This window comes from Tachypleus tridentatus, chromosome 10 (genome assembly GCF_004210375.1).
Source record: "Tachypleus tridentatus isolate NWPU-2018 chromosome 10, ASM421037v1, whole genome shotgun sequence".
NCBI lineage: Eukaryota > Metazoa > Arthropoda > Merostomata > Xiphosura > Limulidae > Tachypleus > Tachypleus tridentatus.
In genome coordinates this window covers 184185634-184201459 of record NC_134834.1, presented here as the reverse complement: position 1 = coordinate 184201459, position 15826 = coordinate 184185634, and the positions used below count along the sequence as shown (strand labels likewise).

Here is a 15826-nt window from a genome sequence, read left to right as displayed (position 1 = left end):
ACGCTACCTATCTCAGATTTACTGTGGCACATTCACACAGCTATTTATACTGATGTCCTCGAAAGTCAAACGTCAAACACAGAGGTTGGTTAACTTACGAGTCTGTGGCGTTAGGGTTTAAGACAAAGAATGTTAGACATATATAATGTATCATGTATTGATGTTTGTCCACCAACACCGCATATTTTTAGTGCATGGTAGTTATTCACATCTAGTTAGTAGTTTTATTTATGCTTTCTATAAACTTTCTTCGTTCTCTCACACCTAACTTATCAGAAATGTCTCTAGGCGGCGCTGACACACGGTGTCCGTTTCCTGATTCTACTTGACAGTGCCCCGAAACCCCTATCGGTGTTTAGAAAAATTAAAACGGAAAATGGTAATCAACATCATGCTGAAACGTCGACAATTTTACGTCTATGGTTTCAAGCCCCAAATCCTTTAAGTTCCTAGAAATGTCTCTCCTTGTTGTTAAATAGCCACTGATGACTCCAGAATAATGTGAAAAATACGACTTGTCTGTGTTTTTTCTTATAGCAAAGCCACATCGGGCTATCTGCTCAGCTCACCGAGAGGAATTGAACCCCTGATTTTAGCGTTGTAAATACGGAGACATACCGCTGTACTAGCGGGGGGCACGACTTGTCCTTTCTCCACCAATAAACTAAGTCAGCCCTTGAGAACGTGCTTTTCATAAAATATATAAATAAATAACCAACTGTGTTTAAAATATCGAGACGTTTAGTTATATTGTATTGCTTCTGGTGATACAACTCGTAATTATTAAATGTTTCATATTTTATGAATGTGAACACTAGAATTTTGAATTTATTGAAACTTAACATATTTACATAGGTCTTTTCTGTACTCTCTTTTACTGATATGAGATTAAATAACTACTTTGATGAAATACATTATCTTGAACCATATAGTAACATATACAGTTTTAATGTTTAACGTTAAAGTACCGTTTAATTTTTAAACATTTATATCATTTCTTCATAAAATATAGAAGTTGGTCACGAACTGTTTACATTACTGACAGTTCATAAAAGTTCCGTTAACACAACACAAGTTCTGGTTCATTTTGAATCCTGTGTTCAAAGGATCTTCGTTGCATATTTGACTGAATAAAACAACTGTTTCGTTATTCACTTCCCGTCCGATCCAGTTGCAAAATATTTGGCCAACTGAGATATCAACTATCGAGGGAATATAATGCATATCACCGCCACCAGTCCGAAAAGAGAACTACAATAAAAACAAAAAGTAATAAAATGCATTTGACTTTTATCGGAGAACATATTTGTTATTTCTTTAAAAACAACAAACTTGTTAGCTGGAAAATTAGTTATCTGTTATTTATAGATCATTTTGAAAACTCAGACTATTATTTGAACCTCCATTTTTTAAATAAAATTTCTATAATTATTTATATCGTACTTTAAATAGTAAAAAACAGTTTTGCAAGACCAACACGTAGATGGCCGAGTGCGGTCCAATGGTCAACGTGCAAAGCTGTGAAATTGAGAGTCCTTGGTTCCGTTACCGAGGGGCCCGGCATGGCCATGTGGGTTGACGGCGTTCGACTCGTCATCTGAGGGACGCGTGTTCGAATCCCCGTCGCACCAAATATGCTCGCCCTTTCAGCCCTGTGGGCATTATAATGTGACGGTCAATCCCACTATTCATTGGTAAAAGAGTAGCCCGAGAGTTGGCGGTTGGTGGTGATGACTAGCTGCCTTTTCTCTAGTCTTACACTGCTAAATTAGGGACGGCTAGAGCAGATAGTCCTCGAGCAGCTTTGCGCGAAATTCAAAAAACAACAACAAAGAGTTACCGAGAAAAAAGAAAAGCGATCTGAATTTTTCGGCTCTGCTTGGTACAATAAAAGGTCAAATCCTATTCTTCGATCTGATAGGAGTTAGCACTGACTAATGTTTACTTAGCTACCTTCCTTCTAGATGGCCCGGCATGGCCAAGCGTGTTAAGGCGTTTGACTCGTAATCCGAGGGTCACGGGTTCTCGAATCCCGGTCGCACCAAACATGCTCGCATTTTCAGCCGTCGGGGCATTATAATGTGACGGTCAATCTCACTGTTCGTTGGTAAAAGAGTAGCCCAAGAGTTGGCGGTGGGTGGTGATGACTAGCTGCCTTCCCTCTAGTCTTACACTGCTAAATTAGGGAAGGCTAGCGCAGATAGCCCTTGAGTAGCTTTGCGCGAAATTGAAAACAAACAAACAAATCCTTCCAAATATAAAACACTGAAATAGAAAACGGCTTAAACCAATTCTTTGCTTTATAACAATTTTATATCATTAAAATCGTGTTTGTTTTATGATAATTTTATATCACAACAATGTTTTTTGGTTAATAAATAACATGTTAGTATAACTGAAAATGATCTGTTTTATAAATTATGTTTTATCACATAGTGCATATTTAGTATAGAAATACAAAGCTATATTAGTCCTAAAGGATTTGGAATATTGAACGACATACTGTCAGATTTGAAAGTCTGTATTCTACAGTATCAAAACTAACTTATTTCTAGAAAAGTTTAAAGCTTATTCACTACTCAAGTTTAAACTATTTTGAATACAACGTTGTTAACGCTAATTACTCGAAACAATAATAAATATATCAAACGTACTTAATACTAGATTTTTGTCCCCTTTTGAGTCAGTACGGATGTACAACATAGTGAACAGAGCACAGATAGCTTGTTGTGCTAGTTTGTGTTAGAACAAACAGAAAACCTCTTGACTTGTGTGTGTGTATATATATATACGTGTGTGTGACTTGTATAAAAATAAATAAACATTCTGATAAAATAAACATTATTTTATGCCTCCGATAGCTCAGCGCTAAGTCTAAGAGTTTCTGACACTGATAATCAGGTTTCGATACCCACTGTGGGCAGAGTACAGACAGCCCATTGCTTAGCTTGTGTTTATATTTACAAAAATAACTAAATCTATAAACTTTAGAAAACCTAGGTTTAATTATTTACTGTGGTCAGAAAAAAAATAACATAACCTCCGCATGAACTTCTTTATTTCTTCATAAGGTTGTTGTTGTTTTGAATTAAGCACAAAGCTACATAATGGGCTATCTGTGTTCTGCCCACCACGAGTATAGTAACCCAATTTTTATCATTGTAAATCCGCAGATATACCGCTGTGCCACTGGGAGGGCATTCTTTAGGTTTAACTCTGTACTGTGTTGTTAGATATATATACTCAGTTGTTAGTGGTAAAAATATATGAAACAAACCAGGATGAGAGATGTTTGATTTAGTACTTATAAATACAGATTTCAATAATTCTTGTTCAGTATTTTTAAAAGTAAATTATTCAGTGACCTATAAAGATGCTAAAGTTGATGTATTGTAGGGTAATGACTTGTTGACTCTGTTAATATGTTTTCATTAAACGTAGTGTTACACTGGGAAGGATAGTCGTCTCTAGTTCTGATGTGTACATTGAACGTAGTGTTACACTGGGAAGGATATCCGTCTCTAGTTCTGATATTTACATTGAACGTAGTGTTACACTGGGAAGAATAGTCGCCTCTAATTCTTATGTTTACATTCAACGTGATGTTACACTGGGAAGGATAGTCGTCTCTAGTTCTGATGTTTACATTGAACGTAGTGTTACACTGGGAAGGGAACGTGGTGTTACACTGAGAAGGATAGTCGTCTCTAGTTCTGATGTTTACATTGAACGTAGTGTTACACCGGGAAGGATAGTCGTCTCTAGTTCTGATGTTTACATAGAATGTGGTATTTCACTGAGAAGGGCGTGTGTGTGTTTTCTTATGGCAAAGCCACATCGGGCTATCTGCTGAGAAGGATAACAGCCTCTAATTCTGAACTGTTAAACTACAGCTGTCAGCTATTGAGTTATCCATTTCTGACCGAATAGTGGGATTCCGCCGATACTCTTCATAACCCACTCACGACCCAAAAAGTGAAGAGAGCATTTCTACAAGAACAGGCTACAAACAATGAACATTCAAATTCAGAGTCCAAGGATGCTAACCACTAGGACACGACCGTCGAAAGAAGAAAAATGGTTCATAAATAGTTACAAGTGTTGCGTATTATTTAACAATCTTTAAATTTAGTGTTTTATTGTATCGATAGCATTAAGAGCCATTACTCTAGTTGAGTGAGTTAATCCAAGGCTTACTGTGGAAATATTTGATTTAGGGACTCACAGACTAATGTCACTGTGATCTAATTAAACAGAGACGAATCTTTGAGTAAGAGACTCTGTAACAGTTGGCTGGATTCTTCAAGGACCTTCACACTTCCTTTGTTGTTATGCGATGAATCATAGAGAAGCTTGTGCAAGCTAGTAGAAAACAATGAAGTATTTCTTCTAGCATTCTACATATAATTGGAAAAGCTCTAAGAATGAGACGCTGATGTGTGGTGTTATTTTGAGCAATTTTCAAATGAGTCATCTATAAAGAAAGATCCACGGATAAACAAGAGGTTCAAAAGAAAACTCGTAGCTAACAGTTTTGGAAAACGACTTAATCGGGACATAGGAAACGGAATTATTGCGCATAGAGACAGGTAATATCTTGGCTTGTGGACATTTTTAGAAGGTTGTAAGAGGAGTGGTGTTCTATTTCATCAGATGTCTAACATTTAGTAACAAAGTATTGGGTTGGTGTGATAGTTGAATGTGCTTTATTTTAAACTAGAGCATGTGGTGGCAAAACATTTCATTAACCCCCTTGATTCTCGTGTAGTTTTGACAATGTAATTTGCATTATTTAGAAACTTTATTAATATACACTACTTTACTAAATAATAATTATTGAGAATGTAATTGCTATCAATCAGGCTTTCTGAAATTAAGTGTAAGATACTGTATTTGTTTTTGGCAACTGTTGTAAAACTAGCACACATTAGTGTTTTAGCCATAAACAATTCTCGATAGATATCTAGGTTCACTCAAAACGTTAAACCCAATAAATAGCACCTGCGTAAACAGCATTACATTTCTTAACATAAGATATAGTTTTTGAACTTCGAACATTTAAAGTTATGTTTATTGTAAAGAGGTGCTTGGCTGTGTTTATATTTCTCAGTGTTTATTAACGAACAGTGTTTCGAAGCTTCCGGTATTTACACAAGCCAACTAACGTTTTTCTGATGATATGATTGGTGGAATGTAAATGTTAAATTAACAAGTTGAAGATGACTCACTTTTCTACTTGTAATAAACCAGACTTTAATTAAAGTGTTTATTTATCAAACCTAACTTTCTCAGTAAGCACAACTATATTTAAAACAAGTTTCAGTTTAAGATATCGCATAGCGAGAAATACGTTAGGGTCATTCCATGCCACCTCACCCAGACAAAACAACTGTTCGCAGTTCAAGTCATAGATTTTCTTGAATAAATTCAAGAAAGAACTTAATTTATATTTATTAAGCTATGCAAAATCCTAAAACTGTACTGCATGGCTGAATAAATCAAATTTCAAGGAAATATGTGACATGAACTAGGAAGTCCTGGGTGAGTTGGAATGATCCATTACTGGTATTGATCAGAAAGAAATACGGCATTTTGGTATTATAAAAAAAGAAGAAGAAAAATCTATCTCCCTTCATCTAAATTCGAGTAGTGTTAACGTCATAAACTTGAAAATCAAATTTCATGATGATTATGAAATATACTGTCACCGAAACGTCGATAAAAATAAATTGTGTTACTCATACGTAAGGCGTTTTTAAAAGAAATTTCACTAGGCACTCACTTTGTTTGAGGGAGCCTAAAACTGTCAACGGCATATACGAATAAAAGCAATGTATCTACTGAGAATGAACCCCTTCGCTGGTGCTACACCTATACTTGAAAGGAATAACTAATAATTACGAAACGTTGACCAAAAGCAAGAAAGATTTAATTGTTTTGGATTTTTGCGCAAAGCTACACGAGGGCTATCTGCGCGAGCCATCCCTGATTTAGCAGTGTAAGACTACTTCATCACTACTAACCGCAAACACTTGAGATACTCTTTTACCAACGAATAGTGGTATTGACCGAACATTATAACGTCCCCACGGCTGAAATGGCGAACATATTTAGTATGATGCGATGCGAACCTGCGACCCTCAGGTTGCGAGTCGAGCACCCTAACCATCTGACCATGCCACAGGCGATTATGACTAGCTGTCTTCCCTCTAGTCCTGCACTGCTAAATGAGGGACGGCTAGTGCAGATAACTCTCGTGCAGATTTGCACGAATTAAAAAAAAACAAGCAAACAAAGAAACCCTACAGGTGAAAAGATGTCTCCGCCATTCCCGTGCATCATACATCAAGAGAGTGCTAGACACGGCCCTGTCGCTAGCTACAAACTTTACAAGTATTGGAGCTGTTCCTAAATGCTTACCCGAAACTTACAAAGTCTGGCACAGGTTTCTCCTGCGCCCTCGTCACAGACAAGATCCGGTATGATCCACTCTTTGCTACGTATGAAGTTTCTACTTTCCATCTCTGGTTTGCCACTTGCATAAACGCTACACAAACACTTTTGTGGCGCTGTTTCACCGCTGTAAACGGACGAAAACAATACGAGAATGTTATAAACATAATGTTACGAGATAAGACTACTTACAATATAAACATAATGTTTCTAGATAAGAATACTTACAATATAAACATAATGTTTCTAGATAAGAATACTTACAATATAAACATAATGTTTCTAGATAAGAATACTTACAATATAAACATAATATTTCGAGATAAGAATACTTACAATATAAGCATGATGTTGCGAGATAAGAATACTTACAATATAAACATAACGGTTCGAGATGAGAATACTTACAACATAAACATAACGGTTCGAGATGAGAATACTTACAATATAAACATAACGATTCGAGATGAGAATACTTACAATATAAACATAACGGTTCGAGATGAGAATACTTACAATATAAACATAACGGTTCGAGATGAGAATACTTACAACATAAACATAACGGTTCGAGATGAGAATACTTACAATATAAACATAACGATTCGAGATGAGAATACTTTCAATATAAACATAACGGTTCGAGATGAGAATACTTACAATATAAACATAACGGTTCGAGATGAGAATACTTACAATATAAACATAACGGTTCGAGATAAGAAAACTTACAATATAAACATAACGGTTTGAGATGAGAATACTTACAACATAAACATAACGGTTCGAGATGAGAATACTTACAATATAAACATAACGATTCGAGATGAGAATACTTACAATATAAACATAACGGTTCGAGATGAGAATACTTACAATATAAACATAACGGTTCGAGATGAGAATACTTACAATATAAACATAACGGTTCGAGATGAGAATACTTACAATATAAACATAACGGTTCGAGATAAGAATACTTACAACATAAACATAACGGTTCGAGATGAGAATACTTACAACATAAACATAACGGTTCGAGATGAGAATACTTACAATATAAACATAACGATTCGAGATGAGAATACTTACAATATAAACATAACGGTTCGAGATGAGAATACTTACAATATAAACATAACGGTTCGAGATGAAAATACTTACAATATAAACATAACGGTTCGAGATAAGAATACTTACAACATAAACATAACGGTTCGAGATGAGAATACTTACAATATAAACATAACGATTCGAGATGAGAATACTTTCAATATAAACATAACGGTTCGAGATGAGAATACTTACAATATAAACATAACGGTTCGAGATGAGAATACTTACAATATAAACATAACGGTTCGAGATAAGAAAACTTACAATATAAACATAACGGTTCGAGATGAGAATACTTACAATATAAACATAACGATTCGAGATGAGAATACTTACAATATAAACATAACGGTTCGAGATGAGAATACTTACAATATAAACATAACGGTTCGAGATGAGAATACTTACAATATAAACATAACGGTTCGAGATGAGAATACTTACAATATAAACATAACGGTTCGAGATAAGAATACTTACAACATAAACATAACGGTTCGAGATGAGAATACTTACAACATAAACATAACGGTTCGAGATGAGAATACTTACAATATAAACATAACGATTCGAGATGAGAATACTTACAATATAAACATAACGGTTCGAGATGAGAATACTTACAATATAAACATAACGGTTCGAGATGAAAATACTTACAATATAAACATAACGGTTCGAGATAAGAATACTTACAACATAAACATAACGGTTCGAGATAAGAATACTTACAATATAAGCATGATGTTGCGAGATAAGAATACTTACAATATAAACATAACGGTTCGAGATGAGAATACTTACAATATAAGCATGATGTTGCGAGATGAGAATACTTACAATATAAACATAACGGTTCGAGATGAGAATACTTACAATATAAACATAACGGTTCGAGATGAGAATACTTACAACATAAACATAACGGTTCGAGATAAGAATACTTAAAAAATAAACATAACGGTTCGAGATGAGAATACTTACAACATAAACATAACGGTTCGAGATGAGAATACTTACAAAATAAACATAACGGTTCGAGATGAGAATACTTACAATATAAACATAACGGTTCGAGATGAGAATACTTACAATATAAACATAACGGTTCGAGATAAGAATACTTACAACATAAACATAACGGTTCGAGATGAGAATACTTACAACATAAACATAACGGTTCGAGATGAGAATACTTACAATATAAACATAACGGTTCGAGATGAGAATACTTACAACATAAACATAACGGTTCGAGATAAGAATACTTACAACATAAACATAACGGTTCGAGATGAGAATACTTACAACATAAACATAACGGTTCGAGATGAGAATACTTACAATATAAACATAACGGTTCGAGATGAGAATACTTACAATATAAACATAACGGTTCGAGATGAGAATACTTACAATATAAACATAACGGTTCGAGATAAGAATACTTACAACATAAACATAACGGTTCGAGATGAGAATACTTACAATATAAACATAACGGTTCGAGATGAGAATACTTACAATATAAACATAATGTTTCTAGATAAGAATACTTACAACATAAACATAACGGTTCGAGATAAGAATACTTACAATATAAGCATGATGTTGCGAGATAAGAATACTTACAATATAAATATAACGGTTCGAGATGAGAATACTTACAATATAAACATAACGGTTCGAGATGAGAATACTTACAATATAAACATAACGGTTCGAGATGAGAATACTTACAACATAAACATAACGGTTCGAGATGAGAATACTTACAACATAAACATAACGGTTCGAGATAAGAATACTTACAATATAAACATAACGGTTCGAGATGAGAATACTTACAATATAAACATAACGGTTCGAGATGAGAATACTTACAATATAAACATAATGTTTCGAGATGAGAATACTTACAATATAAACATAACGGTTCGAGATGAGAATACTTACAATATAAACATAACGGTTCGAGATGAGAATACTTACAACATAAACATAACGGTTCGAGATGAGAATACTTACAACATAAACATAACGGTTCGAGATAAGAATACTTACAATATAAACATAACGGTTCGAGATGAGAATACTTACAATATAAACATAACGGTTCGAGATGAGAATACTTACAATATAAACATAACGGTTCGAGATGAAAATACTTACAATATAAACATAACGGTTCGAGATGAGAATACTTACAACATAAACATAACGGTTCGAGATGAGAATACTTACAATATAAACATAACGGTTCGAGATGAGAATACTTACAATATAAACGCAACGGTTCGAGATGAGAATACTTGCAATATAAACGCAACGGTTCGAGATGAGAATACTTACAATATAAACGCAACGGTTCGAGATGAGAATACTTACAATATAAACGCAACGGTTCGAGATGAGCATACTTACAATATAAACGCAACGGTTCGAGATGAGAATACTTACAATATAAACTTTCACGCCTCTGATTTACTTCTTAACATGATCAATGAATAAAACATGAGAAATTATGAGAAACAACATACGTAGCTATGGGAGATAACTGTTTTCTGAGTGATCTTATATCGATCAAAGCTGGACAAAATGATATATGTGATATATATTCAGTAGTTATGGAGTTATTTGTTAATGTTCATTTTGATATAATACACATATAGAATCAACATTCAGTCAGATTCTACACAGGATATTCTACTGATATTGACAGATATAGCCAGGTGCATAAGATATATTTCACATACACACACACAGTTCGTAGGATATTCATAGGTTCATAAGATGTATGTCACACACACACATAGTTCGTGAGATGTATACAGTCAAGTGCATAAGATGTATTTCCCGCACGCACACAGTTCGTAGGATACTGATTGGTGTTTATTTTTACTTAAGTGCAAAGCTATCTTCAATAAGCTATTTGCGCTGTATTGAACCACGATTTTGAGCGTTGTAACCCAGCTTTCCGCTGAGCCGCGGGAGGCTGTAATTAGCGTCGTTACTGAAGTGAAATGTTATCGAGCATGCGTTATTAAACATGTGACGAGACTAAAGTATATCTGGATCTTAGGGGTTAAACAAGTTTATATTTTATTTGATTTTGAAGCATAGTTTGACTACAACAGTAAACAATAAGAAGACGGTATGAGGTATCGGACGTGGAGGGAAAACACCAGTATTAAAAACCAATAATGTTAAGGATTATAGGCGTCCGAACTGGTGGAGGGGACGTGCTCCCAACTTTTGACCTGGTAACCAAGTGCTCCTTTGAATGGGGGAATAGAGGCTTGTGTACAATTATCAGAGAAAGTCGCTGTTTCAACTTTGGATTCAAGGATGATGGATGACGTTGCAAATAAGACGCCCCCTATCGTCGCTCTTCCTGTATCCCCCAACCCAAGTATTTATTTGTTTGTTGTTAAGTGCAAAGCTACACAGTGGACTGTCTTTTTTATTGTCTATCAAGTTTGTTTGTTTTTTGTTAGGGTTATAATTCTGATGATGTACGTCGTGCCCCAGCGGGGCTGATATTTGTTTGTCGCCTTTGTTGAAGACAAATGAATGTGGGTGGACACTGTACACTCTCGTGCTTAAGGGTATTGTCCAGAGCTTTCTGGACGCATACATTAAGTTAGCCAATACGAAAAACCTACAGAACGAAACATTACCGTCCCAAATCACGCTGATAAAGTCCCCTTGTGGCACAGCGGCATGTCTGCAGATTTATAATGCTAGAAACCGGGTTTTGATACCCAGGGAGAGCAGATCACAGACAGCCCATTGTGTAGCTTTGTGTTTAACTTCAGACAACCGTTTCTCAGCAATAGTTTGTGAATAGAATACAAGAAAAATATTTAGTTCGGAGGTAATCATCTCTCCCCTCTCTCTTATGAAGAATGTGTAATAATTTATATTTAGTAGTTATTTTGATATCATAGAAGTGCTCACGAGTTATTAAAAACTAAGGCTGACGTGATACTGAACAATGATAAGATACAGGCGTAATACGACCTTTAATGAAACTCTCAAGATTATCTATGTATGCGTTCACTGTCAAGGTTATATGTGTGTGAGCTACTGTAGCACGTTCATTGTCAAGGTTATATGTGTGTGTGTATGTGTGTGTCAGTTACCGTAACACGTCCACTGTCAAGGTTGTATATATGTGTGTGTGTGTGTGTGTGTGAGCTACTGTAGCACGTTCACTGTTAAGTTATATATATGTGTGTGCGTATGACTTACCGAAGTACTTTCAAGGTTATATATATGTATGTATGTACCACTTATTGAAGTACTTTCACTTTCCAGATAATATATATTTGTTTATGTGACTTACTTAAGCAATTTCACTTTCAAGGTTATACATGTCTTTTAAGTAACAATAATAAATTTTGCATGATGAGAACTGAACCAAGTACGATCACAGCTACTGGACAGTTCGAAACATTTTTTTTTCTCGGAAACAATTCTCTAGGTAATGATGTGGAATGAACAAAATCACATTTTATATAAAGCTTTCAGTCATGTCTATGCATCAACTATTATTAAAGGAAAGTAAGGTAAAACAACTTTTTTTTAGGTACAGGTTCTGTCATAAAACGCCCACAGTTTGGACATCAGAGGCTATTGGACAGATACTGGAAAAGTGAAGTAATCGTTATGAAGTGATTTACTGTATTTGCTGATTTAACACTAACGAATCCTCTTAGTAGAGATATAAACTAAACACTTAGTGTGTGTTTCAATTTTACTGAATGTTAGAACATTCTGCAGACCCAGTCTAACATTCTGTAATATACTACACGAACGAGCACTTCGAGACAAATAAAACAAGCCCCTCCATGGTTTTATTGTCTTGAAAATTTTTAAGTGCCGTGCAGTAATTCCTGTACGCTGAATTCGAAGACGCTATCCATTTTTCTGTATCACGTACAGATTGTTCACAAATCGTCATACGTACTTTCACATCAGTGAATCAGTTTCATTGAATTCGGGTCACATTTTGTTATATTTAGATTTCTTTTCGACCAATCGCGACGTGAGAATTTTATCGGTCGTTGTAAAACCTAAACATAATAAAAATGTTCACTGTGGTAAAGGAAGTGATAATTTGGTATAAGTTTTTATTTATCCTCGATTTGTAAAAAATCCTGACGCGTTAGAGAAAAATATTATTTTCGAAATCTGCGAAGCTGGATCATGAAGTTTAAATTCGCATACCTGTGTAATTAGTATAGTGATTAAAGCAATGACGTAGATTCTACAAATTATCTAAGATGAAAAACGTTCTACAGACATAGCCTTCCGTAATTCGCAACAAGTATAGGTGCCGAAGATACGAACCAAACAATTAATATTGTAATAAAAACACTGATGCAGTTTTTAATAATATAGAAGATGAAAACAATCGGGCAAACCTGTGACAATTCTGTAGCTTAAAAAAAATAAAATCTACATTGACAAGTTAATGCAATCTCCAAATAAAACAGTGTTTTCATTTAATCAAACATAGTGTCGTTTTTTTAAATGTAAAATATGGAAACTCAAAATTTAACTATTCTGACCCATAGAGGGCTGCGGATTCAAGGCAAAGATAAAAAAATGTGGAATTATTCTGTCGACCAAAGTCTAACGATCTCTAATCTACTACAATAAGACTAGCGTAATATAATCCATATTAGTATAAAAGAGTATGGTAGTCTTTAATTTGGAGGTTTACAATATTATAAGTATTTGTAGTCGTATATTTACCATGAAATGCAAAGCAGAAAAATCGAGAGATACATCAAAAACGTTTCCTTTCCAATTCTTAAAGACCGATTCTCCCTTCTACATCTTACGTTAGGCACTGCGTTTAACATTTCGTGTTGGCTGTCCTACGCCACCAACTACGTTTCTCACTAAATGCTATCTCTTTCTTCAAGCGCTGGATGTTTTATCACTGAAATTCCGGTGTTAAATTTGTTTTTACTTTTAACTTGAGCTAACATTGAACCTCTTGACCCGAGTTACAAACGGTTAGATCATCACAGCTTTCACGTAGAGAGTAATTTGTGTGTTTGAAAATAATCATTTTCTGTTTAATGATATCTAATATATCTTATGTTTTTTTTGTATTATTATTATTAGCTTTATGTAAGAGGTAATGACATTGACTACTATTTGTGTTTACGTATGAAAGTTAATCTTTAAACGAAGTGTATATTGCATGAATATCGTTGCGAACACCTACATAAATTGTAATGTAAACACTGTGAAAATAAACTGTTTTTTTTTTAAATAAAAACCGTGAGAACCTTTAGTATAAAAGTACAAACAAACGGGTGTCGATTTTTTTTTAAAATAAGGAAGCGGGTTATTTCGTCTTTTACACAGAACACGAAAGTATTTGTTTGTTTTTGAATTTCGCGCAAAGCTACACAAGGGCTATCTACGCTAACTGTCCCTAATTTAGCAGTGTAAGACTAGAGGTAAGGCAGCTAGTCGTCACCACCCACCGCCAACTCTTGGGCTGCTCTTTTACCAATGAATAGTGGGACTGACCGTCACATAATAACGCTCCCACGGCTGAAAGGCCAAGCACGTTTGGTGTGACAGGGATTCGAACCCGCGACCGATCAGATTGCGAGTCCAGTGCCTTAACCACCTGGCCATGCCGGGCCCAGGAAGTACAACTTGCGTGTTTCAAAACTTGTAGCAATCACAAGTTGCTAGTCGTTCATGAGACCAGTTATTAAGCTACCCAGAAATGTTTAAGATCAAAGTTATGCTAATTAACATCTCTCGCAGAGTGGGACATGTTTCCGTGTGTATGTAGTTAAGACGTGGTAAACCTTACTTATGATTTTTAGGTTACACAAGACGTTGTTCTTTGCCCACTTTAACGTTTTTTTTTCAAGTATACAAAAAAATGTGGTAAATTATGTCTGTCGTCTGCAAAGACAGATTGTATGTAATACAAATTAGGTTTCATTTAACAGATAGGCCCGGCATGGCCAAACGTGTTAAAGCGTGCGACTCGTAATCTGAGGATCGCGCGGGTTCACATTCCCGTCGCGCCAAACTTGCTCGCCCTTTCTGCCGTGGGAGCGTTATAATGTAACGGTCAATCCCACTATTCGTTGGTAAAAAATGTAGCCCAAGAGTTGGCGGTGGGTGGTGATGCCTAGCTGCCTTCCCTCTAGTCTTACACTGCTAAATTATGGACGGCTAACACAGATAGCCCTGGAGTAGCTTTGTGCGAAATTCAAAACAAACAAACAATTTAACAGATGTTTGATAAATATGGGGATTTATTGTAGAAAAGCCACATCGGGCTATCTTCTGTGTCCACCGAGGGGAATCGAACCCCTGATTTTAGCGTTGTAAATCCGAAAACTTATAGCTCTCACAGCGGGGGACTCAGTAAATACAATCTACGTATTCAAGCGCTAAGTTTTTAAATAATTAGATTCACTTTAAGATAAAAGATAATTTGTATTAAATAGACTGATGTTGTTTATATTTCTCTCGCCGCAGGTAGGTAGAAGGACGTAGTATTATAGCTAATAACCACATGAACGTACTATCATGAACTTATCAATCACATGAACGTAGTGATATAGTTGATAACGGCATGAACGTGGTATCATAAACTTAACAATCCCATGAACGTAGTATTATAGCTAATAACCACGCGGACGTAGTATTATACTTAATAATCACACGAACGTAGTAGTATAGGTAACAACCACATGAAAGTAGTATTATAAGTAACAAGCACATGAATGTAGTATTATAGGTAACAAGCTCATGAATGTAGTATTATAAGTAACAACCACATGAATGTAGTGTTATAAATTTAACAACCACATAAATGTAGTGTTATAAGTAACAACCACATGAATGTAATATTATAGGTAAGAATCACATGAATGTAATATTATTGGTAACAACCACATAAATGTAGTATTATAGGTAACAACCACATGAATGTAGTATTATAGGTAACAACCACATGAATGTAATATTATAGGTAAGAATCACATGAATGTAATATTATTGGTAACAACCACATAAATGTAGTATTATAGGTAACAACCACATGAATGTAGTATTATAGGTAACAACCACATGAATGTAATATTATAGGTAACAACCACATGAATGTAGTATTATAGGTAAGAATCACATTAATGTAGTGTTATAAGTAACAACCACATGAATGTAGTATTATAGGTAACAACCACATGATTGTAATATTATA

The 15826-nt window shown here is 35.0% G+C and overlaps 1 protein-coding gene across 2 annotated transcripts; it reads right to left on the bottom strand.

Annotated features, from left to right (window-relative positions):
* Positions 1 to 726: 726 nt before the first annotated feature.
* On the bottom strand, positions 727 to 13543 carry LOC143231097 (uncharacterized). Of its 2 annotated transcripts, none has more exons than XM_076465657.1 (3): positions 13333 to 13543; positions 6432 to 6580; positions 727 to 1251 (listed from the first exon to the last, which is right to left on the bottom strand). In XM_076465657.1, exons 1-3 carry the CDS (start codon positions 13440 to 13442, stop codon positions 1226 to 1228), a joined length of 285 nt encoding a protein of 94 aa, XP_076321772.1. In that variant the 5' UTR covers positions 13443 to 13543; the 3' UTR covers positions 727 to 1225. The 2 variants fall into 2 exon arrangements, with proteins under 2 accessions (XP_076321772.1, XP_076321771.1); XM_076465656.1 differs by having other exon boundaries at positions 6421 to 6580; positions 13333 to 13532.
* Positions 13544 to 15826: the final 2283 nt, after the last annotated feature.